The sequence below is a fragment of the Elephantulus edwardii genome, unplaced genomic scaffold (assembly GCF_000299155.1).
Source record: "Elephantulus edwardii isolate Elephantulus edwardi_28Jun2011 unplaced genomic scaffold, EleEdw1.0 scaffold00196, whole genome shotgun sequence".
Classification (NCBI taxonomy): domain Eukaryota; kingdom Metazoa; phylum Chordata; class Mammalia; order Macroscelidea; family Macroscelididae; genus Elephantulus; species Elephantulus edwardii.
Genome location: NW_006399946.1, coordinates 4,833,601 through 4,851,222, shown reverse-complemented (window position 1 = coordinate 4,851,222; position 17,622 = coordinate 4,833,601). Strand labels below are relative to the sequence as shown.

At 44.2% G+C, this 17,622-nt stretch overlaps 1 protein-coding gene across 1 annotated transcript; it reads left to right on the top strand.

The window, feature by feature from the left end:
• Positions 1-249: 249 nt before the first annotated feature.
• MPPE1 (metallophosphoesterase 1) lies at positions 250-17,084 on the top strand. The gene is made up of 9 exons (XM_006897028.1): positions 250-530; positions 2,721-2,829; positions 12,018-12,121; positions 12,808-12,882; positions 15,344-15,452; positions 15,570-15,638; positions 15,715-15,837; positions 16,276-16,416; positions 16,902-17,084. The coding sequence occupies exons 1-9, from the start codon at positions 250-252 to the stop codon at positions 17,082-17,084; spliced, it is 1,194 nt and encodes a 397-aa protein (XP_006897090.1).
• Positions 17,085-17,622: the final 538 nt, after the last annotated feature.

Genomic DNA, 17,622 nt, shown 5'->3' with positions numbered 1-17,622 from the left:
AATTACAGGGTGCTTATTAGTGTGGGAATGTCAATATGGTACTGTAATTCATTGATTCTTAATAAAGCTAATAAGACTGATATTATTAAGGAATATGTCTCAGTCATTTCATATAATTTTTGTTTTGTTTTAGGTAAACAACTAAGATTGGAAATCATTTTCACCTTGCCCAAGATTCCACCTTTTCTCCTTGTGAATTCTGGATGAATCTGACTCTTCAATGAATCTGGCAAATCCTGGGGAGTAGAAATGGCACCAATCAGACTAGAGCTCAGAAGGAAGAATTTTCCTCTACTAAAGAGGAAGAGTTTTTTGCTGGTGAAACTCATAGCTGTTGCCTTTGCTATCTTCGTATTTTGTGAATTTTTAATCTATTACTTAGTGATCTTCCAGTGTAACTGGCCCGAGTTGAAAACCCCGGTACATGATAAGGGTCAATGGATTCCTGAGCCTGTGTTGAAAGCCATGTTCTTGGCAGATACCCACTTGCTTGGGGAAGTGAGAGGCCACTGGCTGGACAAGTTACGAAGGTAGGAACTAAAGCCAGGAACCCTTCCTTAAGTCAGCTTGCTGCCTTCAGGCACTTGTTATTTTCCTCTCAAAGAAGACATCTAGAGTATTTGATTTTTCCTTGACCTTCATAAGTTTACGGATTAGCTTTGTGCTATAGAGAAACCATGAGAAGTTCTTTGAGCCTCTGTTTGAATTCACATGTCCAGCTTCGTAGTGGTGAAGTGAGGGGTGTGCCCAGCTCAGCGGTACTCACTGAAGGTGGGCACCCCTTCCCTGGGCAGGGCTGATGGCTCTTCGCACCTTCATGAGGGCGCAGCATTGAGTTCACTTGGTTTTGCCCTCTGAGTGGGAGAGAGAGCAGAAGCAGGTTGTGACTTTCACACTGGGGAGGGGTCAAGTCTTGCTTCTCCAGTCCACTTCTAACTAACATGTGGTTAGGTTGCTGGAGAGTCTACAAGACTTAAAGGGACCTGTAAGACAAATTTGAGCTGCCCCTTAGGATTCTCTAGACTGTAATCGTTGCTGGATCAGATCACCAGGTCTTCTGTCCCACAGAGCTACTAGGTGAATGTGAACCACTGTTGTTAGCAAACCTGTGTACCACAGAATGAAACACTATGCTGTGCACAGTGTAGCACCTCTGTGTCAGTCCTTCACATTGACAGTCTTCCTCTTTTCTCACCCTGCTTCAACAAGCATGACAGGCCTCTTCTTTGTGAAATGAAGTCTCCCCATCTTTACTTCCCCATCTTTGCTTCTGTATTTCTTTCCTCTTTGTGCAGGGCAAGCATCCAGAAGTGTGCCTCAAAGGAGAAGCGGACACAACTGGGGGCACTAAGAGGGGTGTGGATCAGGCTTGCCAGGAGTGAGGGTAGTGGCGTCTTGAGATCTTTTGCCAGGCACTTTACCCACATTGTCATCTTTGGTCCACAAACTGCCTGTGGATATAGAGAGAGCCAGCAGCTTTCTCAAGGCCATATAGTTAGGTCCACAGCCTGAAGCCATTGTGGATAGATTCAAAGTCTAGAGCTCTTTCCATTTGTCTTACCTTCAGGGTGATGGCTGGTGCATGTGACACCTACACAGTTTGCTGTTGGACCTCTGCTGGTGTAGTCCATAGTGAGCTGAGCTGCTAACACAAAGGCCATGCCTCTCAGGAGTTCTGAATCCACCAACAGCTCTGCAGTAGAAGGATGAATGACTGCCTCCCATGCTATTTATGGTTACAGGAACCTGATGACACCTCAGTTATGTGTTGGTTTCAACTTCATGGCAATGAGTTTTTGGGCTAATTTCTTTCCTCAGCTCTCTCAGCTTTGAAACAGGAAGTGAAGACCCCTTCTAGATATAAGACATTAGCCAGATTCTCTTCTGTTCCGGGTGGCACAGTGCTGGGCCAGACTGGAGTTATCTAGCACATTTTTGGAGATTGAATTCTACTCACTCAATCCATTAATATTCTCCTGACCACTTCAAGGAAATGTGGGAGGAAGGTAATGTGAGCTGTGGAAGCCTCCCTTCATCCCTTACCCAACTCTTTCAGGACCTTTATCCTTTTTATATTTCTCAAGCAGTACAGGGAGCTCTGGTGGCCTAGTGGTAAGAAGCTGCATTGCAATTCCAAAAGCATGCTGTTTGAATCCTGAGCTGCTCTGTGGGAGGATGGGTAATCTCTTCCTCTGCAGTTTACTGACCCACTGGAAGGTTAGTGATGGGTAGGTTCCAGGTTGATAGTACGCAACAAGAACAGGGAATGGAAGAATAGAATCAGTTAGTGTACTTTTTAAATGGCTCTTAAGTTAAAAAGACCTCTTCCAAGAAGAGGAGGAAGATCTTCAGTGAGCTGAATCGGCAACAGTGGGCTTGATCACAACTGAGACCATGAAGTGGGCAGTGAGGACAGGTAGCCTTTTGTTCTAGTCTACCAGGGTCTCTTTGAGTTAGTGTGAACTTGATGGCACCTAACAATCACAGAGAGATGGAGGAGTCCTTGGTGGGCAAAATTGAGCTCTTGACTACTAGCTCAAAAGTTGGTGGTTTGAAACCTCCTCGAAGCACCTCAGAAGAGCAAGCCTTGGCAGTAACAATTCACAGCTTCTGGACCCTCTGGAATATAGATCTGTTCTTGGCTCAGAAGCAATTAATTTGGTTTTGATTTTCCACCCAAGAAACAGACTAAATCCTTGTTTTTTATCATTCACCTCAAGGGAATGGCAGATGGAGAGAGCCTTCCAGACGGCTTTGTGGTGGTTGCAGCCGGAAGTGGTCTTTATTCTGGGTGATGTATTCGATGAAGGGAAGTGGAGCTCGTCTCAGGTAGGACATTCTAGCTCTGCTCCAGATGCTCAGCACATGCTCTGGACACCCATAAAACAGCACCAGCTCCTCATGCTAGTTTTATCTAGTACTGGTAGTTCACATGGATCGTCTTCCTTGAACACTTGCAGGGCCTGTGTCTGGGCTGGCCTCTTATTTAAGAAATGTGTTAGGGAGCTCTGGTGGCCTAGAGGCAAGAAGCTGCACTGCAATCCCAGAGGTGTGTGGTTTGAATTCACCAGATGCTCTGTTGGAGAAGGAGGGACAGTCTCCTCCTGTACCAATCAGATCTGATTTGACGGCACACACACATAAAGTAAAAAAAAAAGAAATGTGTTGGCTAGCAGACATCACCGGGACATTGGGATGTACCTTCTAGTGAAACTCTTGGGAACAGAAAACCAGTCATGATGAATGCAATTGCAGTTGTAACCAAAATGAGAGACTCCACGAAGTTCACATTCCATTTCATACTCTCTGTTTTAATATTAAATTATGGGACTAGTGTGACAAAAGTGACTGGCTTCTCTCTTGTTACTTTCTGCCTTTTTGAGAGAGAAGTTTGGTGTCAATTCATCTGTCTTTAAGGGGCTGCAGTCCCTTTTTGGGTGTCATGGAAATGTGAGTCAGTGCACAAACTGCAGAGAAAAGGTGGTTCTCCCTTCATTGTCAGGATGTGCTAGCTCATTACCTATCCGTAATGAATGAGAAAAATAGCACTTCTTAGGGAATTCTGGTGGTTTAGTGGCAAGAAGCTGCTCTGTAATCCCAAAGGCACGCAGTTCAAATCTACCACTTGTTCCATGGGGGAAGAATAGGCAATCTCCTCCCGTGTGATTAACTGTGTCTGCAAACCTGCTGAAGCGTCAACTGTGGGTCAATTTGGACTCGATGGTACACAACAATAGCAACAACTGCTTAGGTAAAAATGTTCCGCTGCTTATGGTTTGGAGAAGGTATTGTTAAATTTTTTTTTTTTTTTTACATTCCCTGGAATAATTCAAAAGCTGTATAAATAAAGTCTTGATATGATAAGAATCTACTAACTTACAGGCTTGCAGTATTTGTTAAAATATGGGCAGTAATTAAATATGATGTAATGGAAATCCTAAATATAAGAACTGGTTGCAAAATGAGGTGGGATACCTGTATCGGTTTTTTAACATAAGAGCTTTTACAAAATTTATGTTATTCTAATTTTAAGTACTGTTTATTAGAGTGAAGTCTTATGCATTCATTGAAGGTCTTTCTACCCAGAATGTTTCTCTAGATTGTGACATATTTAAAACTTCTAGGATGAAATGATTTACTATGCAGAATATAGGTTGATTATCTACCTTAGGATATTTATCTAGTTATCACTTTCAGACTTAATAAAATAGGACTTACACAATCCTCAAACTTTGACAGTTTGTGAAAGTATCAGAGAATCTTAAAGTATTTGTTGTCTTTACTTACCTTCTTTTCTTTCTTCTCTGCCCATCTCACCAGTTCACATGTCCACAGTTGTACCCACAAAGGGAATATGGGGCTGAAGGACAGTATTGTCCTTGTCTTGGTCTTTGTTAGGTTAGCAGACTTAAAGAAGAAATCAGAGAGAATGAGAGAAAGCTTTATGCAGCTTTATTAAAGGGACAAAGGGGAGCTCCTGGGTGAGTTCCTCATCCTGGAGAGGCAGAATGGGAAGTCACACCATGAACTTAACTGGGGAAGATTTTTATAAACAGAGTCTTTAGGGAGGGACATTCCATTCTGATTTACAAGCCACCTCCTAGCTCAGCCAGGCAAGCAAGACTGTTTTCTCTTCTTAGCAGCATCAGGCAAGGCCATCTGCATTTGAGTTCTGAATTCTTCTTTCTTCTCTTTGGCCCCTTTTGCCCAGACTAACATCTCAGACTCTTTTTAGTGATAAAAGAGGGCAACGTATTTTTCTTTTGCTACTTTCTGCTGAACGGGGTGACGATCTGGGGGTTCAGAGCCTGGAGCAAGTTAGTCTGGGATTAGTGGTCAGGGGAGAATTAAGGAGGTCATCTTCTTGTTTCTGTGAAGTAAGAACTTAAAGAGACATGAAGCAATTAATAACAGTATGCTTATGATTACTATTGGTCTGAGAGAAGGAAAATTTAAGTTAGAAATGAGTTTTTTAGTTAATTTGGGAGAAGGCTTGTGGTTGAATTCTGTATAGAGTCTTATTACACTAAAGGTGTTGTCCTGGTTCAGCTACAGTGTGCTTGTTTATGCTGGCATTGTGTATACAGTTCTCTTGTTCCACTACAGAGGGTTAGTGTTCTTATCAGGCTTTGGTTTTCAGAAGGGAATGTGTACTTGAATGATGAAACACTCAGTTTGGGCTGATGGAATGGCTTGAGGTGTTTTGGTAGAGTGTGGTCTAGAGAAATTGATTGGTACTGCTGCTAGCAAAGGTTGTTGTAAATAGGCACACAGGACACAATACGAAAGGTTGGTTGCTATTTGACTTTGGTTAAGGAATAGTAAGGTGCATGTTCTCTGGATAATTTGGAACTAAGTTGGAGCCTGTATAGTTTGTGGTTTTCCAGAGTCTTGTTGTATTATTGTCTGCTAGCTTGGAGAAACTTGCTCGCTGAAACTGAGGAGGACCTCATGCACTTACTGCAGAGGGTCAAGCACTGCAGCCTTAAGTATGGACTGAGGCTCAATGTCAAGAAGACAAAGTTTCTCACCACTGGACCAATTGGCAGCATCAGGATGGATGGCGAAGAGATTGAGATTATTCACAGCTTCAGTTTGCTCGGCTCCACAGTTAACTCTCTTTGGCACCAGCAGCCAGGAAATCAAAAAACGTATTGTGATGGGAAAGTCTGCTGTTAGGGACCTCTCTAAAGTACTCAAGAGCAACGGTGTCTCTTTGGAGACTAAGGTGTGCCTGATACAGGCCATGGTCTTTGCAATCACTTGTTATGCATCAGAGAGCTGGACAATGACTAGGGAGGACAGAAGGAGAATTGACACCTTTGAGCTGTGGTGCTGTAGAAGAGTATTGAATGTACCATGGACTGCCAAGAAAACAAACAGATTCATCCTAAAGAGGGCTAAACCAGGCTACCCCTTGGAGGCAAAGATTCTGGGGCTTCGTCTGACATACTTCAGACATGTTGCAAGGAGAGACAGTTCTTTGGAGAGGGTCATCATGCTTGGGAGGGTGGAGGGACAGCGCAGGAGGGAAAGACCCTCTATGAGATGGATTGATTCGGTGACTGGGGTAATCAGGATGGGTGTGTCAGAGGCAGTGCGGTTGGCACAGGATAGAGCAGGGTTTAGGTCTGTTGTGCATAAGGTCGCTATGAGTCACAAACGACTCGATGGCACATAACAACAAGCTTGGAGAATGTCATTTGAGACTTTTACTTGGTTATTGGCATCTAGAGCGTAGGACATTTGCTCAGTGAGGGAAATATATTTGACTTGAGAAAGGTGGTGTCAATAGGGGTCACCCATCACCTTAATAGCTGTGGGAGTGGTCAGGGTGACTGCTCAAGGCCTCCTTTGGTATGGTAGGACTTGGGTGCATGCTGTTTGGTGAGAATGTCATTTCTTGAAGTGACTTTAGTGGCTTGGTCCTTCAGAGGAGAGTCTGGGTATACAAGTGTGAGTGTTTTTCAGAGCATTTGTTTAAGGAGGGAGAGACAAGGCACGATGCTAAAAGAGGCTTGGCAAGCAAGTTACGGTTTAGCAGAAGTAGTTGGCTGCACATCAACCGGAAGGAGTTTAGAAAGGAAGGTGAACAGAGTGTTGTTCAGATACAGGCTAAGGCAATAGGAGGTAAGTTAAGACCTGTGTAACTTGAGAGTCAGTTTAGTAAGATAGGACTTAATGAGTCTATTTATGTGCTTTGTTTTGCCTGAAGACTGGGAGTATGTACTGGTATGTACAGCTTATAGCAGATACTTAAACTAGATGATACCTGCTGGATGTCTTTGGAGATGAAGCTAGGAGCATTGTCTGCTTGTATTGAAGTAGTAAAGTTTACCTGGGGATGATATGCTGCAGTGAGGCTTAGGTAGGCTCAGAGTTTAATTTATTAGATTTAAGAGTCAGGTCTCTTTCTTTCTCTTGATTTCTTTTTTTTTTCCTTTTTTCTTCTTTCTCTCCCTCTCCTTCTCCCTCCCTCTCTCTCTCTTCTGACTTTCTCTTTCCTTCTTAAATCAGCGTTGTGTTGTTTGGAAGGTTTGTAATGGTAAAAGGCAGAAAACCCCTGTGAAGGGTGTCTTTCAGGACAGTTCAAAGAGGAACAGTCAGGAGGCAGATCAAGCCCATAAAGGAGTACAAAGAATTAGGGCGATTTAGCACGTCTCAGGTGCTTTTAGGCCAGAGAGTGAGAGACAGTTACATAGACATCCAATTTTGCAGAGATTGTAGATCATCCTAACAGGGAATCAGTAAAGAAAGAGTTTGAGTATAGGAAACCTTTGACTATTTACCATTTCAGTTCTTATGTTTTGAAGGACAGATGGATTGAACGAGCAAAAATTAGGTTACACAATTTGAGATTGCTTTAAATCAGCTGTGATGCTGAGGATACATAATTTTCAGAGGAGAGCTGTCCCTGGGGACAGGTCCCCAGATTAGGCATAATGCCAGAGGTTTGTGAGGAGTGCTGTACCTGGGACAGATCCTCAGATTAGACATAATGCCAGATGTTTGTGAGTTTGGAGGAGGAGAGCTGTCCTCAGGACAGGTCCTGCCTCTTTAATGAGGTAAAAGAGCCAAGGCAATCCTTGGGCGCCTCAGGGATTGATTGGACCTTCACCTCAGAGGGGTAGTTTTTTGCAGTTGAGTATTGAAGCCGGTGTTGGATGTATTCAGATTTAAATGGCAAATTGCCTTCGATCTTTGGGACCAGAGTAATAGAACAGAGAGGGGAAAAGGACGAGGCAGAGAAGAAGTTTGGCCTACTTCAGAGGGTACAAGCCAGACTAATACCTGGGCAGGCTTTTGCTCTGCTTACGTAGCAATGAGACCACGAAAGCCACTCCTCCTGAGAAACTAATAAAGCTGAGAAAGGACAGGATCTGATCAGCAGTTTGAGGAGCCTTGAGGCTTTCAATGGCTATGTGCCGATTGACTGTTAGACTTCTAGTGGTGGGAGTTCACTGAAAGCTGATATATGTGACTGTAAGGAGAGACAGTTGGACCTTGAAAGAGGATATTCTGTATCCTTTGGAGGCCAAGAAGTTTGGGCAGTGTGAGTGTGGGACTGCACAACAAAAGATTACTTATTTATTTAGGGATAAGAAGTTTATTAGAAAGTAGGCAAGTAATGATGGGTTCTAAACTTCTGCAATGTTCTGCAGAGACAGGGAATGGGGTTTATAAGGAAAAAAGGAGTTCTTTAGAGTCATGAAAACAGCTTGGTAGTGAGAGGCTACAGATGACGTGGAAGGATACTATATGATAGGGTTGACAGTGCCTGGTGAGTGATAAGAGACTTGGAGGGAAGACTATTAATCCCTATTACTGAGACCTGGGTAGGGAAAACAGAATCCGAACCAGAAAGGAAACTGGTTTGCTTGGTACCTGAAGGTTACCTTGGGAGCTTTGCAGGAGTGGTGAGGGTTGTTGAACCTGGGCATCTTCAGTGTTCAGTGGCCAGGACTCAGAGATCAGCCAGGGTGGGAACTGAGTCTGCTGAATCGACTATTCTTCCAAAGACTTGGCTTAGAAGAGGAGCCTGTGTTCTAATGACCTGTGTTCCACAGATAGGACAAGGCTCGGTTTTGGAGGGTTAACATAGTCGCTAACTTTAATGGCCTTTTTTGCCACACTTGGAGCAAGTACCCAGAGGTGAAGAGCAGGTGTTTTCCAATTTGTCACCACTGCTGTAAGGCAACTATATTTGCAGAGTTGCTTTCTGTTAGGCACGAGTTTTTTCTGCCAGTTCTTCTCGGGCATTGGACCTTTAAAGGCCTGCCAGGTCTCAAATAGGGTGTTTGGAGGCGAGTGGGGTGTTTTGAGGTAGTTTTAGTTTTTTTTCTCTGTATGCTTTGGGGTAGCAGTGAGAACTTGGTGTTCACTTTGGTATTTTTCTTTGCTCTGGGAACTTTTCCTAGTGGGACAGGGGAGGGGCTCTGTCTGAGCTGATACATAAGCGAGGAAAGCAGGAGTCTAGAGGTTTGGCGAATTTACCTGTGTTTTTGCTGCTGATGTGATCATAGGCAGTAGTTGATGGTTTAAGAGAAGGAAGGTGAAGGAAGAGAGTGGATGTAAGGAAACTTTTCTGAAAGGCTGGAGAGAGAAGAGAAGGCAGCAGGACGGGCTGCATCTGAGGGAGAATTGGAAAGGGCTTCCTGTGGTGAGGCGATATTTGCATTTGACTGAGTTAGGAAAACAGAGGCTGTAAGGGGTTTGCAGGATTAAAGGTGATTGAGTTTACAGCAGTTAGAGATATAGAAAGATGTCGTTTTTGAATGTGAGAGGGACTTTTAACGTTTGTAACTTTCAAAGAGAACATAGGAGGAGTGGAGTAGGAATGCCTGAGTCTGGATTGGTTGGGATAGAAGAGGGCTGGGCAACTGGAAAGCAAAGAGGTTTAGCTTGGCAGGATCATGTATCCTTGGTAACAGATGATGTAAGAGGTGGGATAGGAATGGCTGAGTTTTGATTGGTTAGGATGAAAAGGGAGGGCGAAGTTTCAGACAAAGAGATCTAGCTTTGGCGTGAATTTGGGCAGTTTTTGGAAGAGGTGGAGGCTGGGACAGAGAGGAGAGTATGGGAGTGAAACAAAAGAAACAAAGTCCACTGGCAGAAAATGTTTAGATGCCAAACTAAAGATTTTATTCTTAGGCCACTGAGAGTTATTACTTAACTGGTATTGTGGCTATTCCGTTACAGAAAAAGGATCAGTTTTCTTGAGGTAGAAGTCCTCAGCTAGACCCAAGTTTGAAAGATTTGAAAGCAGGCAGCTCAAGGGGCTGTCCCTTAGGATTTTGGACGTTTGATTTCCCATGTTTCTTGGATCTGCAGGGGAGACAACCAGGATTACAGGGAATCCCTTGCAAAGGAGTCTCCAGAACAGAGAGGCTATGGATGACGCAAGCGTCCTTGAGAGATCAATAGCCCAGAAGAAACTTTTCAGTAAAAGTTTCTCAGATGACACTCCTGACACAGATCTGTGATTGACAGGACAGAGCACCAGTGTGTGGAACTGGGCACCAGTGTGCCAAACAGGGGGTCCAGTAAGACCGGATCTTCCATGGGAGTTCACAATGTCCAGACTCAAAGGCACAGTTGTCTTTGAAGCAGGAGACTAGTCTGACTAGCTCTGAGGTGTTTCAAACAATTGGGTCAGCTGGGAAAAGAGAAGGGGAGGGGGGAATACAGAGACCAGAAAGACAAAAGGGGCAGAGATCTGGCCAGCAGCTGCCCACATAGAGTACAGGGGAGAGAGAGAGCAGCAGAACTTTACTTTACTGGTCAAGCATCTTGACACTGCACAGACTGACTGGTTTAGGAGAGAGTAAGGGGTGCCAGCACTCGCCCTAAGGTGGGGGGGGCGCAGCACCTTAACTCATCTACCATATGTTAGGGTAGCAGACTTAAAGAAGAAATCGGAGAGAATGAGAGAACACTTAATGCAGCTTTATTAAAGGGGCAAAGGGGAGCTCCTGGGTGAGTTCTTCATCCTGGAGAAGCAGAATGGGAAGTCACACTGTGAACTTACTGGGGAGGATTTTTATAAACAGAATCTTTAGGGAAGGACATATCATTCTGATTTAGAAGCCACCTGCTAGTTCAGCCAGGCAAGCAAAGCTGTTTGGTCTTCTTATCAGCAGCAGGTAAGGCCATCAGCATTTGAGTTCTGAATTCTTCATTCTTCTCTTTGGCCCCCTTTGCCTAGACTAACAGTCTTGACATGAAGCATTTTCTTTTCTTTTTTTCTTTTTTTGGTATGTTGTATTTTCATTTGTTTCAAAGAACTTTTATTTAATTATTTATTTAATTTATAACCCAATCATGTTCCAACAGAATATTATTCAGTTACCATATGGCTGATCTTGTAAGCTTTACCCTCTTGTAGTTAATTTCCGTTTTTATGATTGTGGTCTGAGAAAACATGCTGTATAATTTTAATGTTTTTTAAATTTAATGTTATAATTTTAATGTTATTTTAGTTTGTTGAGGTTTGCTTTGTGTCCTAATATATATCAACTTTGGGTAATGTACCATGTGCACTTGAGAAGAAAGGCTGCAGTACCCTGAATATATCTACAAGTTTAAGTTGGCTGATTGTAGTTTAGATCTTCTGCATCTTTGTTGAGTTTGTATTGAACTATCATTTGGTGATAGTAGTTTGGTGAAGTCTCCTACCACTATTGTGTTACTGTCTATTTCTTCAGTTCTGTTAACCATTGTTTTGTGTATTTTGCAGGTCTATAATTTGGTGCATAAATGTTGACCAAGGTTAGGTCTTCCTGATTTATTGTGTCTTTAATCAATATACAATGTCCATTCTTATCTTTGATGGTGGTTCTCATTCTGAAATCTATTTTATCAGAGATTAGTATTAATTGCAGTCAGGTCCGTAAATTGCTACCCAAAAGATCACTAATTCATGTCTGCAAATGGCAAGAGCGCTTTATTGTGCAGAGCTTTAGCATGCATGCAGGGTCCACCACTCAGTAGAAAATGGCGACCTAGCCATTAAAGCTTTTCCAAGTCTGAAGTGATTCCACTGTCGCAAGGCATGCTCTTCTGTGGGGGTGGGGGTGGGGGTGGGGGTAGGGGTGGTGGTGTGTGTGTGTTTTAAAATAGGTGTGTGAAAAATATCTGGGGGGATTTTAAGATTTAGAGAAAGCATTTAATTGAAATTTAGCATCAGATTAAGATATAAAGTGTGATCTTAGTACAGAAGTGTTAAAATAGAGTTAAAAGCTCAAGGTTCTATATTAGCTTTGTGCACATCTGATTTGTTGTTGTTATGTACTGTCTAGTCAGAATTGACTCATAGCTGACCCTCAAGAGGGTTTTAAGCAGCAGCAAATCACATGCCTATCTTTCTTGAGCGGAGCAACTGATGAATTTAAACCAGGTACCTTTGGGTTGGCAGCACAGCTCCTTACCACTAGGCTACCAGAGAAACAATGTTCATATATGTACCCCCAGGGAAAAGAAAGTTCTCCTGCTCTCAGCTGTAACCCTCTCTCTCCTAGGCCTGGGATGATGATGTGGAGCGGTTTCAGAAAATTTTCAGACACCCACAGAATGTGCAGCTGAAGGTGGTTGCTGGAAACCATGACGTTGGTTTCCACTATCAGTAAGTGCTTCCCTCCAGCATTGCTAATGAGCCCACTGCTTTTGAGTGAGTTTTGACTCATGGTAACATGGTAACTCAGAGTTGAATATGGTGTTAAAACTATAATCTCTATGTAAGTGGAATGACACATCTTTCACCCTCAAGCTACTGATTTTATTTAGCAGATGAGCACTGACTTAACTGCTGGGCCACCAGGGCTCCTATACCCTCAGGAGAGCTCTGCTTAACTATCATTTTAGATCTGTTGATCTGTGCTGTGCTGAGGCAGTATGCTTTCCTCAATAGGTGTTTGGAATATAAGCTCGATAATGGCAAAGATTTTGTCTGGTGAAAGTATTTGCTGAATGAATGAGTTGATTCCTTGGGAAGTAAGTTACTTGAAATTCCCATTTCATGCCAATTATAATACTTGGGAACCAGAAGTTTTAAAACAAGACTCTTTAGATTTTAATAGCTAACATTTATTGGGTGCTGGTTTAAGTTCTTTACTTCCATATGTTCACTTATGAAACCCTTACCATGATCCTGTTCTTTTGTCTCTTGGATCTGTGGTGGAGATGAGGCCCAGGAGGGTTAAGTAGCTTCTCTGTACAAGTCCTGAAAGTTACCTTCCTTGTTCATAATAACTCTAAGAGGTCTTAAAATGTCTTGTTCTGAAAGATGCTTCTTTTTACAATTGAATGTAGGATGAGTACATACAGAGTTAAACGATTTGAGAAGGCTTTCAAGTCTGAAAAGCTGTTTTCTTGGAAAGGAATTAAGTGAGTATTATATGTGAATTCTTATGAAGACTGAGTCCTTGAGAACTTAATTTAGAAAAGACGGCCTGTTCTTCCTGGCTTATTTGGCCATTTCTGGTTATCACAACAGGAAGTTATAGATGGGAAATCCCAGGCCCCCATCATAATTGTCCACAGTGCCTTAGCTCAGTTACTGAGGAGTTTCAGTCATTCTATCTGTACTGGTTCTGGATGGTATGCATGCTGCCTACAATTGTGTAAAGCAGCATTTTCTGTTTACAGTTTGTTCATTCCACTTTATGAGGGATGACACAGGTGGTGGTGCTGCAGGGCTTGGCAGCCAGTGTGCACACCAGACCTTCGCAGTGGCAGCCATTCCTCATCCCCTCATGGAGCAGGCCAAGGAAATCCAGCTGATGCACCGGGCACCTGTGGTGGGCATCCTGGTGCTGGACGGACACAATGTGCCCCTCCCAGAGCCCCTGGAGGTCGCCCATGACCTGTCCAAGAGTCCTGACATGCAGGGAAGCCACCAGCTTCTGGTCGTGTCCGAGGAGCAGTTGAAGGTGTTTACACTACCCACGGTCAATGCCAAGCTGAAGCTAAAGCTTACGGCCCTGGAGGGCTCTCGGGTGCGGAGGGTCAGCGTGGCCCATTTCAGTAGCCGGCGGACCGAGGACTACGGGGAGCACCACCTGGCCATCCTGACGAACATGGGTGATGTCCAGGTGGTCTCCCTGCCCCTGCTCAAGCCCCAGGTGCGCTTCAGCTGCATCCACCGGGAGGACGTCAGTGGCATCGCCTCCTGTGTCTTCACCAAATAAGGCCAAGGTTTCTACCTGATCTCCCCCTCGGAGTTTGAGCGCTTCTCTCTCTTCACCAAGTGGCTAGTTGAGCCGCGGTGTCTGGTGGAATCGACAGACGCCAGAAAACACAACTGCCCCCGCAACGGGGGAGGTCCTGAAACAACGATGACTCCAGCCAGGAACTCAGGGAGCCAGAATGACCAAGAGGAGAGATCGCCCGGCTTGGTGATGGAACACGCACTGCTCAATGACGAGAAGGTCCTGAAGGAGATCCAGAGCACGCTGGAGGCCGACCGAGTGAGTCATGGAGATTGGCAATCTCGCAAAGTGGCAGTGGGGTACAGACTCAGCAACGGAGGAGAATGGGCCACGAGTGTCCGAGGTGCTACTGACCACACCACACACTACTGAGGTCCGTCCTGGGACTACCCCCCAACTCCGGACCGGCCAAGGACTGAGCCATGCGGGGCACCCTGACTCCCACCTGCTGCTGCTCCTGGCTTCAAGTGGGGAGACCCTAGGCCTGGGGCCGCCCTCCCGGGCCCCTCCGTCTCTGTCTCTTTGTCAAAGTTGCACAGTTTTTATCCTCCCACACACATTTTTTTTTATTTTATTTTGTAGTGGGCTGGGTTTTAAATTATAATGTTGAATTGCCAAAAAAAAAAAAAAAGAACAGTGCACCCTCACTTGCCCAGAGCACCACCTGTCCCCTTTGCTGTGGACACTTCTGTTCCCTTGGTGCATATTACTGCTGTTTAGACATAAGTAAGCAGTTAAAGATGTGAGAAGAGAGTTTTGGCCATGACAGCTCATAATGAATTCTATGTAAAACATGAGAAAGGAAGAGTCTACAGGTAATGAGCATCTCGTCCTTCTCTGACCGCTGGGACACTGTATCTGATACTAGGAATTCTCTTCCCTGAGTTGTAAAGAAGACATTTTGTGGTTTGAAGTGTATTCCCTTAAGTGTAGAGTTGAGGAAACTTTAAAATGCCTTAGTTCTATTTCAGATCATTGATTAGTCTGTCTAGAAAAAATGGTTTCAATTTCAAGCATTCTTTACTTTCTTCATGCCCTGTTGGTATGTGCTTCAGAAAACATGCTCAACAGGAGCCTCTTAAAAAACAGAGCTGAGGTGGAGAGTTCAGTTTGTTGTTATCTTGGTTCTGGCTCCTCCACCCCATTGTGGAGTGGAGAGCCTGTCCTCATCTGGTGTGTGGTGTGTGTGGCATGGCCACCAGACTATTAACCATGCTGCATTCTCCAGTGGCAGGCTCTGTTCTGAGCACATTGCTGTGTTATTTTGTTCTTCACAACAAACCAATGATGTGAGCAGGCTGTTGTCCCTGTTTTCACAGGCCAGGCACAAGGAGGTTAAGTGCCCAGGAACACGTGATTTAAACTGTTCTGATTGTGCTCTGTTCTGACCACAGTGCTCTATAACTGGAATTTCTAACAAGTTTAATTTTAACAATCCTTTTAACACGTTGGGGACTTAACTCCTAGTAGTGCATTTTGTCATTTCTCCATGTACTTAAAACAGAAAATGGGTCTAAGTGTGCTGGGGGATGGTCTGTGCACATTCTGTTGCTTTGTTTTCACTTTAAGGGAAAAATACTACAAGGGAGCAAGCATATTTGGTACAATGGCCCTGACTGTCTTCCTCTTGGCTTCAGTTTTGTGATGGTGAACAGTGTTGCTCTGGAGGGGGACGGCTGTAGCATTTGCTCTGAAACAGAAGCTGAACTCATCAAAATTTCTCACAAACTGAATTGTTCCCGAAAGGTAGGGGACCCAGGCTCCCAGTGCCTCCTGTCCTGTCAGTGAGGAGCTTGTTTGGCAGCTCTTGCCGCCTCACTATGTGGATGTGGGCTGGGGCTGATGCACTGCTCTGTCCCACAGCTGGTGCCTCCCTCCAGCCGCTGTGGAGCTGAACAGGCCCTCCCATCCTCGGCACCAGTCCTGCTGCAGGTGAGGGGCTGGGGTGCCTGCCACTTCTGGGCTCAGAACTGGGTTCCTGCACTCATCTCCCTCTCTCTTTAAACAGCATTATCCACTTTACCGCACAAGTGATGCCAACTGCTCTGGGGAAGATGCAGCTCCTCCAGAGGAGAGGAACATCCCGTTCAAGGAAAAATACGATGTGCTTTCTCAGGAGGCGTCACACAAGGTTTGCTGGTGTACCATGACAGTGCACAGTGTGGTGGGTTAACATTGACTGGTGTGTAAACAAAAACAACAGATTTTAATCGAAAGATTGATCATTACCAGAGTTAGCAGCTGGAAGATAAGGGGCAAGGTGTTGGCAATATCTTAGATTTTTATCTCATTTTCTTTTCCTTTTCTTTCAGTAAATCGGCTTTCTCTGCTTTATTAAATCAGTTATATTCTCAACTCTTCTTTATATGTGGAAATGTGAATGGCTCTAAGATAGGAATTTTTAGGGATTTGATTAAAATGTGCATATATGCATAAATCTGGAGGAGAATAGATTCTTCCTAAGAGTTGGGAGACAGGCAACCATTCCTATTTGACTGAGTGAACTAAGTGATGGCAGACCAAGTGAGCTTGTCAGTGATGGCCTCTTTGCCCCACCTGTGTCCTGTAGCTCCTGTGGTGGCTCCAGCCCCGCCTGATCCTCAGTGGCCATACACACAGTGCCTGTGAAGTGACTCATGGTGATGGAGTGCCTGAAGTCAGCATCCCGTCCTTCAGTTGGAGGAACAGAAACAACCCCAGTTTCATTATGGTAATATGAACGTTTATTTTTGTCTGGAAGCTTTCTTAAGTAAGACGTCAACACCAGTAATCAACTATTTAATTGCTGTAATCTGTATATAAAAGCCAAACACACTATCCCATGCACACCCTCTGAGACACTGCCCCTTGCTGAACACCTCCTGGAGTACACAGAAGAACATTCTGGGTGATTTACGTGCTTTGAATGAGGAAGATTTTACAGAGGGGTATTTAATCTTTCAGGGTGGATACAGTGGCCTTGCATGTTTGATCTTGTGAAGCAGAAAGAGAGAAAGTGAGAGAGAGAAAGAGAAAGAGTGTGTGTGTGGTGTGTGTGTGTGTGTGTGTGTGTAAAAGAGAGAGAGAGAGCTAGAGAGTGAGCAAACGTTAGTGTGTTAGAGTATGTCTGTGAAGAGTGTGTATGTGTAAGAGCGCTAGGTTAGGGGGAAAAGAAGTCCTCACCAAAACGTAGCTTCTTCCTGCTTTCTTTTTCAGGGTAGCATAACCTCCACAGATTATTCCCTCTCAAAATGCCACCTTCCACTGGAGGACACAGTCCTGGCCACCTACTGCGGAGCAGTGGTGGTCCTCCTGGCCCTCATATTGGCTCATTTTGAGCTATTAGCTTTGCCTTTGCTTTTTGGTTGGAACCTGCTTAGGAAGTATAAAGTTATGTAAAAAAGCATTCAGAAGCTACACTGCCATCCTGAAGACATGTGGTTCAAGGCCACCAGCCCTTCCATAGGAGAAAGATAAGCAATGAGCATTCTCCTGTGCAATTAACTGCCTCTGAAAACCCACTGGGGGGTCAGCTGTGGGTCAATTCCAACCCAGCTGAACTCAACAACAAGTCAGTGTCAAAGCCAGAGAAACCAAACTCAGGGCAGTCCTCATGTCAGAAGCAAGTAGATCATAAGCTGGCCATCTTTTTGCAAATCGTCACGATTCTGAACCATAAGTGTGAGTCAAGTCACTGCAGAAAACAGAATTGATTGAATGCTTCCTCATGCTATAAAAATGGAACATGTACTCTATATCAAATTTATTTTGTCAGTTTTACCAAATCTATATATAATCAAAGACTGTATTTGTACAGTATGTAAATGCTCTAAAGTCATCATTTGCATGCATTATGTGGTTCTAATGACCCAAGGGGTCTTCGGCAGACACCGAGGGATGATGTATTTATAGGAACATTGGGTTTGCTCTGCCCTCC

Bases quoted from the DNA above. Each gene is read 5' to 3' on its own strand.
- MPPE1 (XM_006897028.1), top strand. From the start codon at position 250: ATGGCACCAATCAGACTAGAGCTCAGAAGGAAGAATTTTCCTCTACTA. The intron at 2,830-12,017 runs GTAGGACATTCT...TCTCTCTCCTAG, and splicing joins GGAAGTGGAGCTCGTCTCAG to GCCTGGGATGATGATGTGGA. The intron at 12,122-12,807 runs GTAAGTGCTTCC...AATTGAATGTAG, and splicing joins GACGTTGGTTTCCACTATCA to GATGAGTACATACAGAGTTA.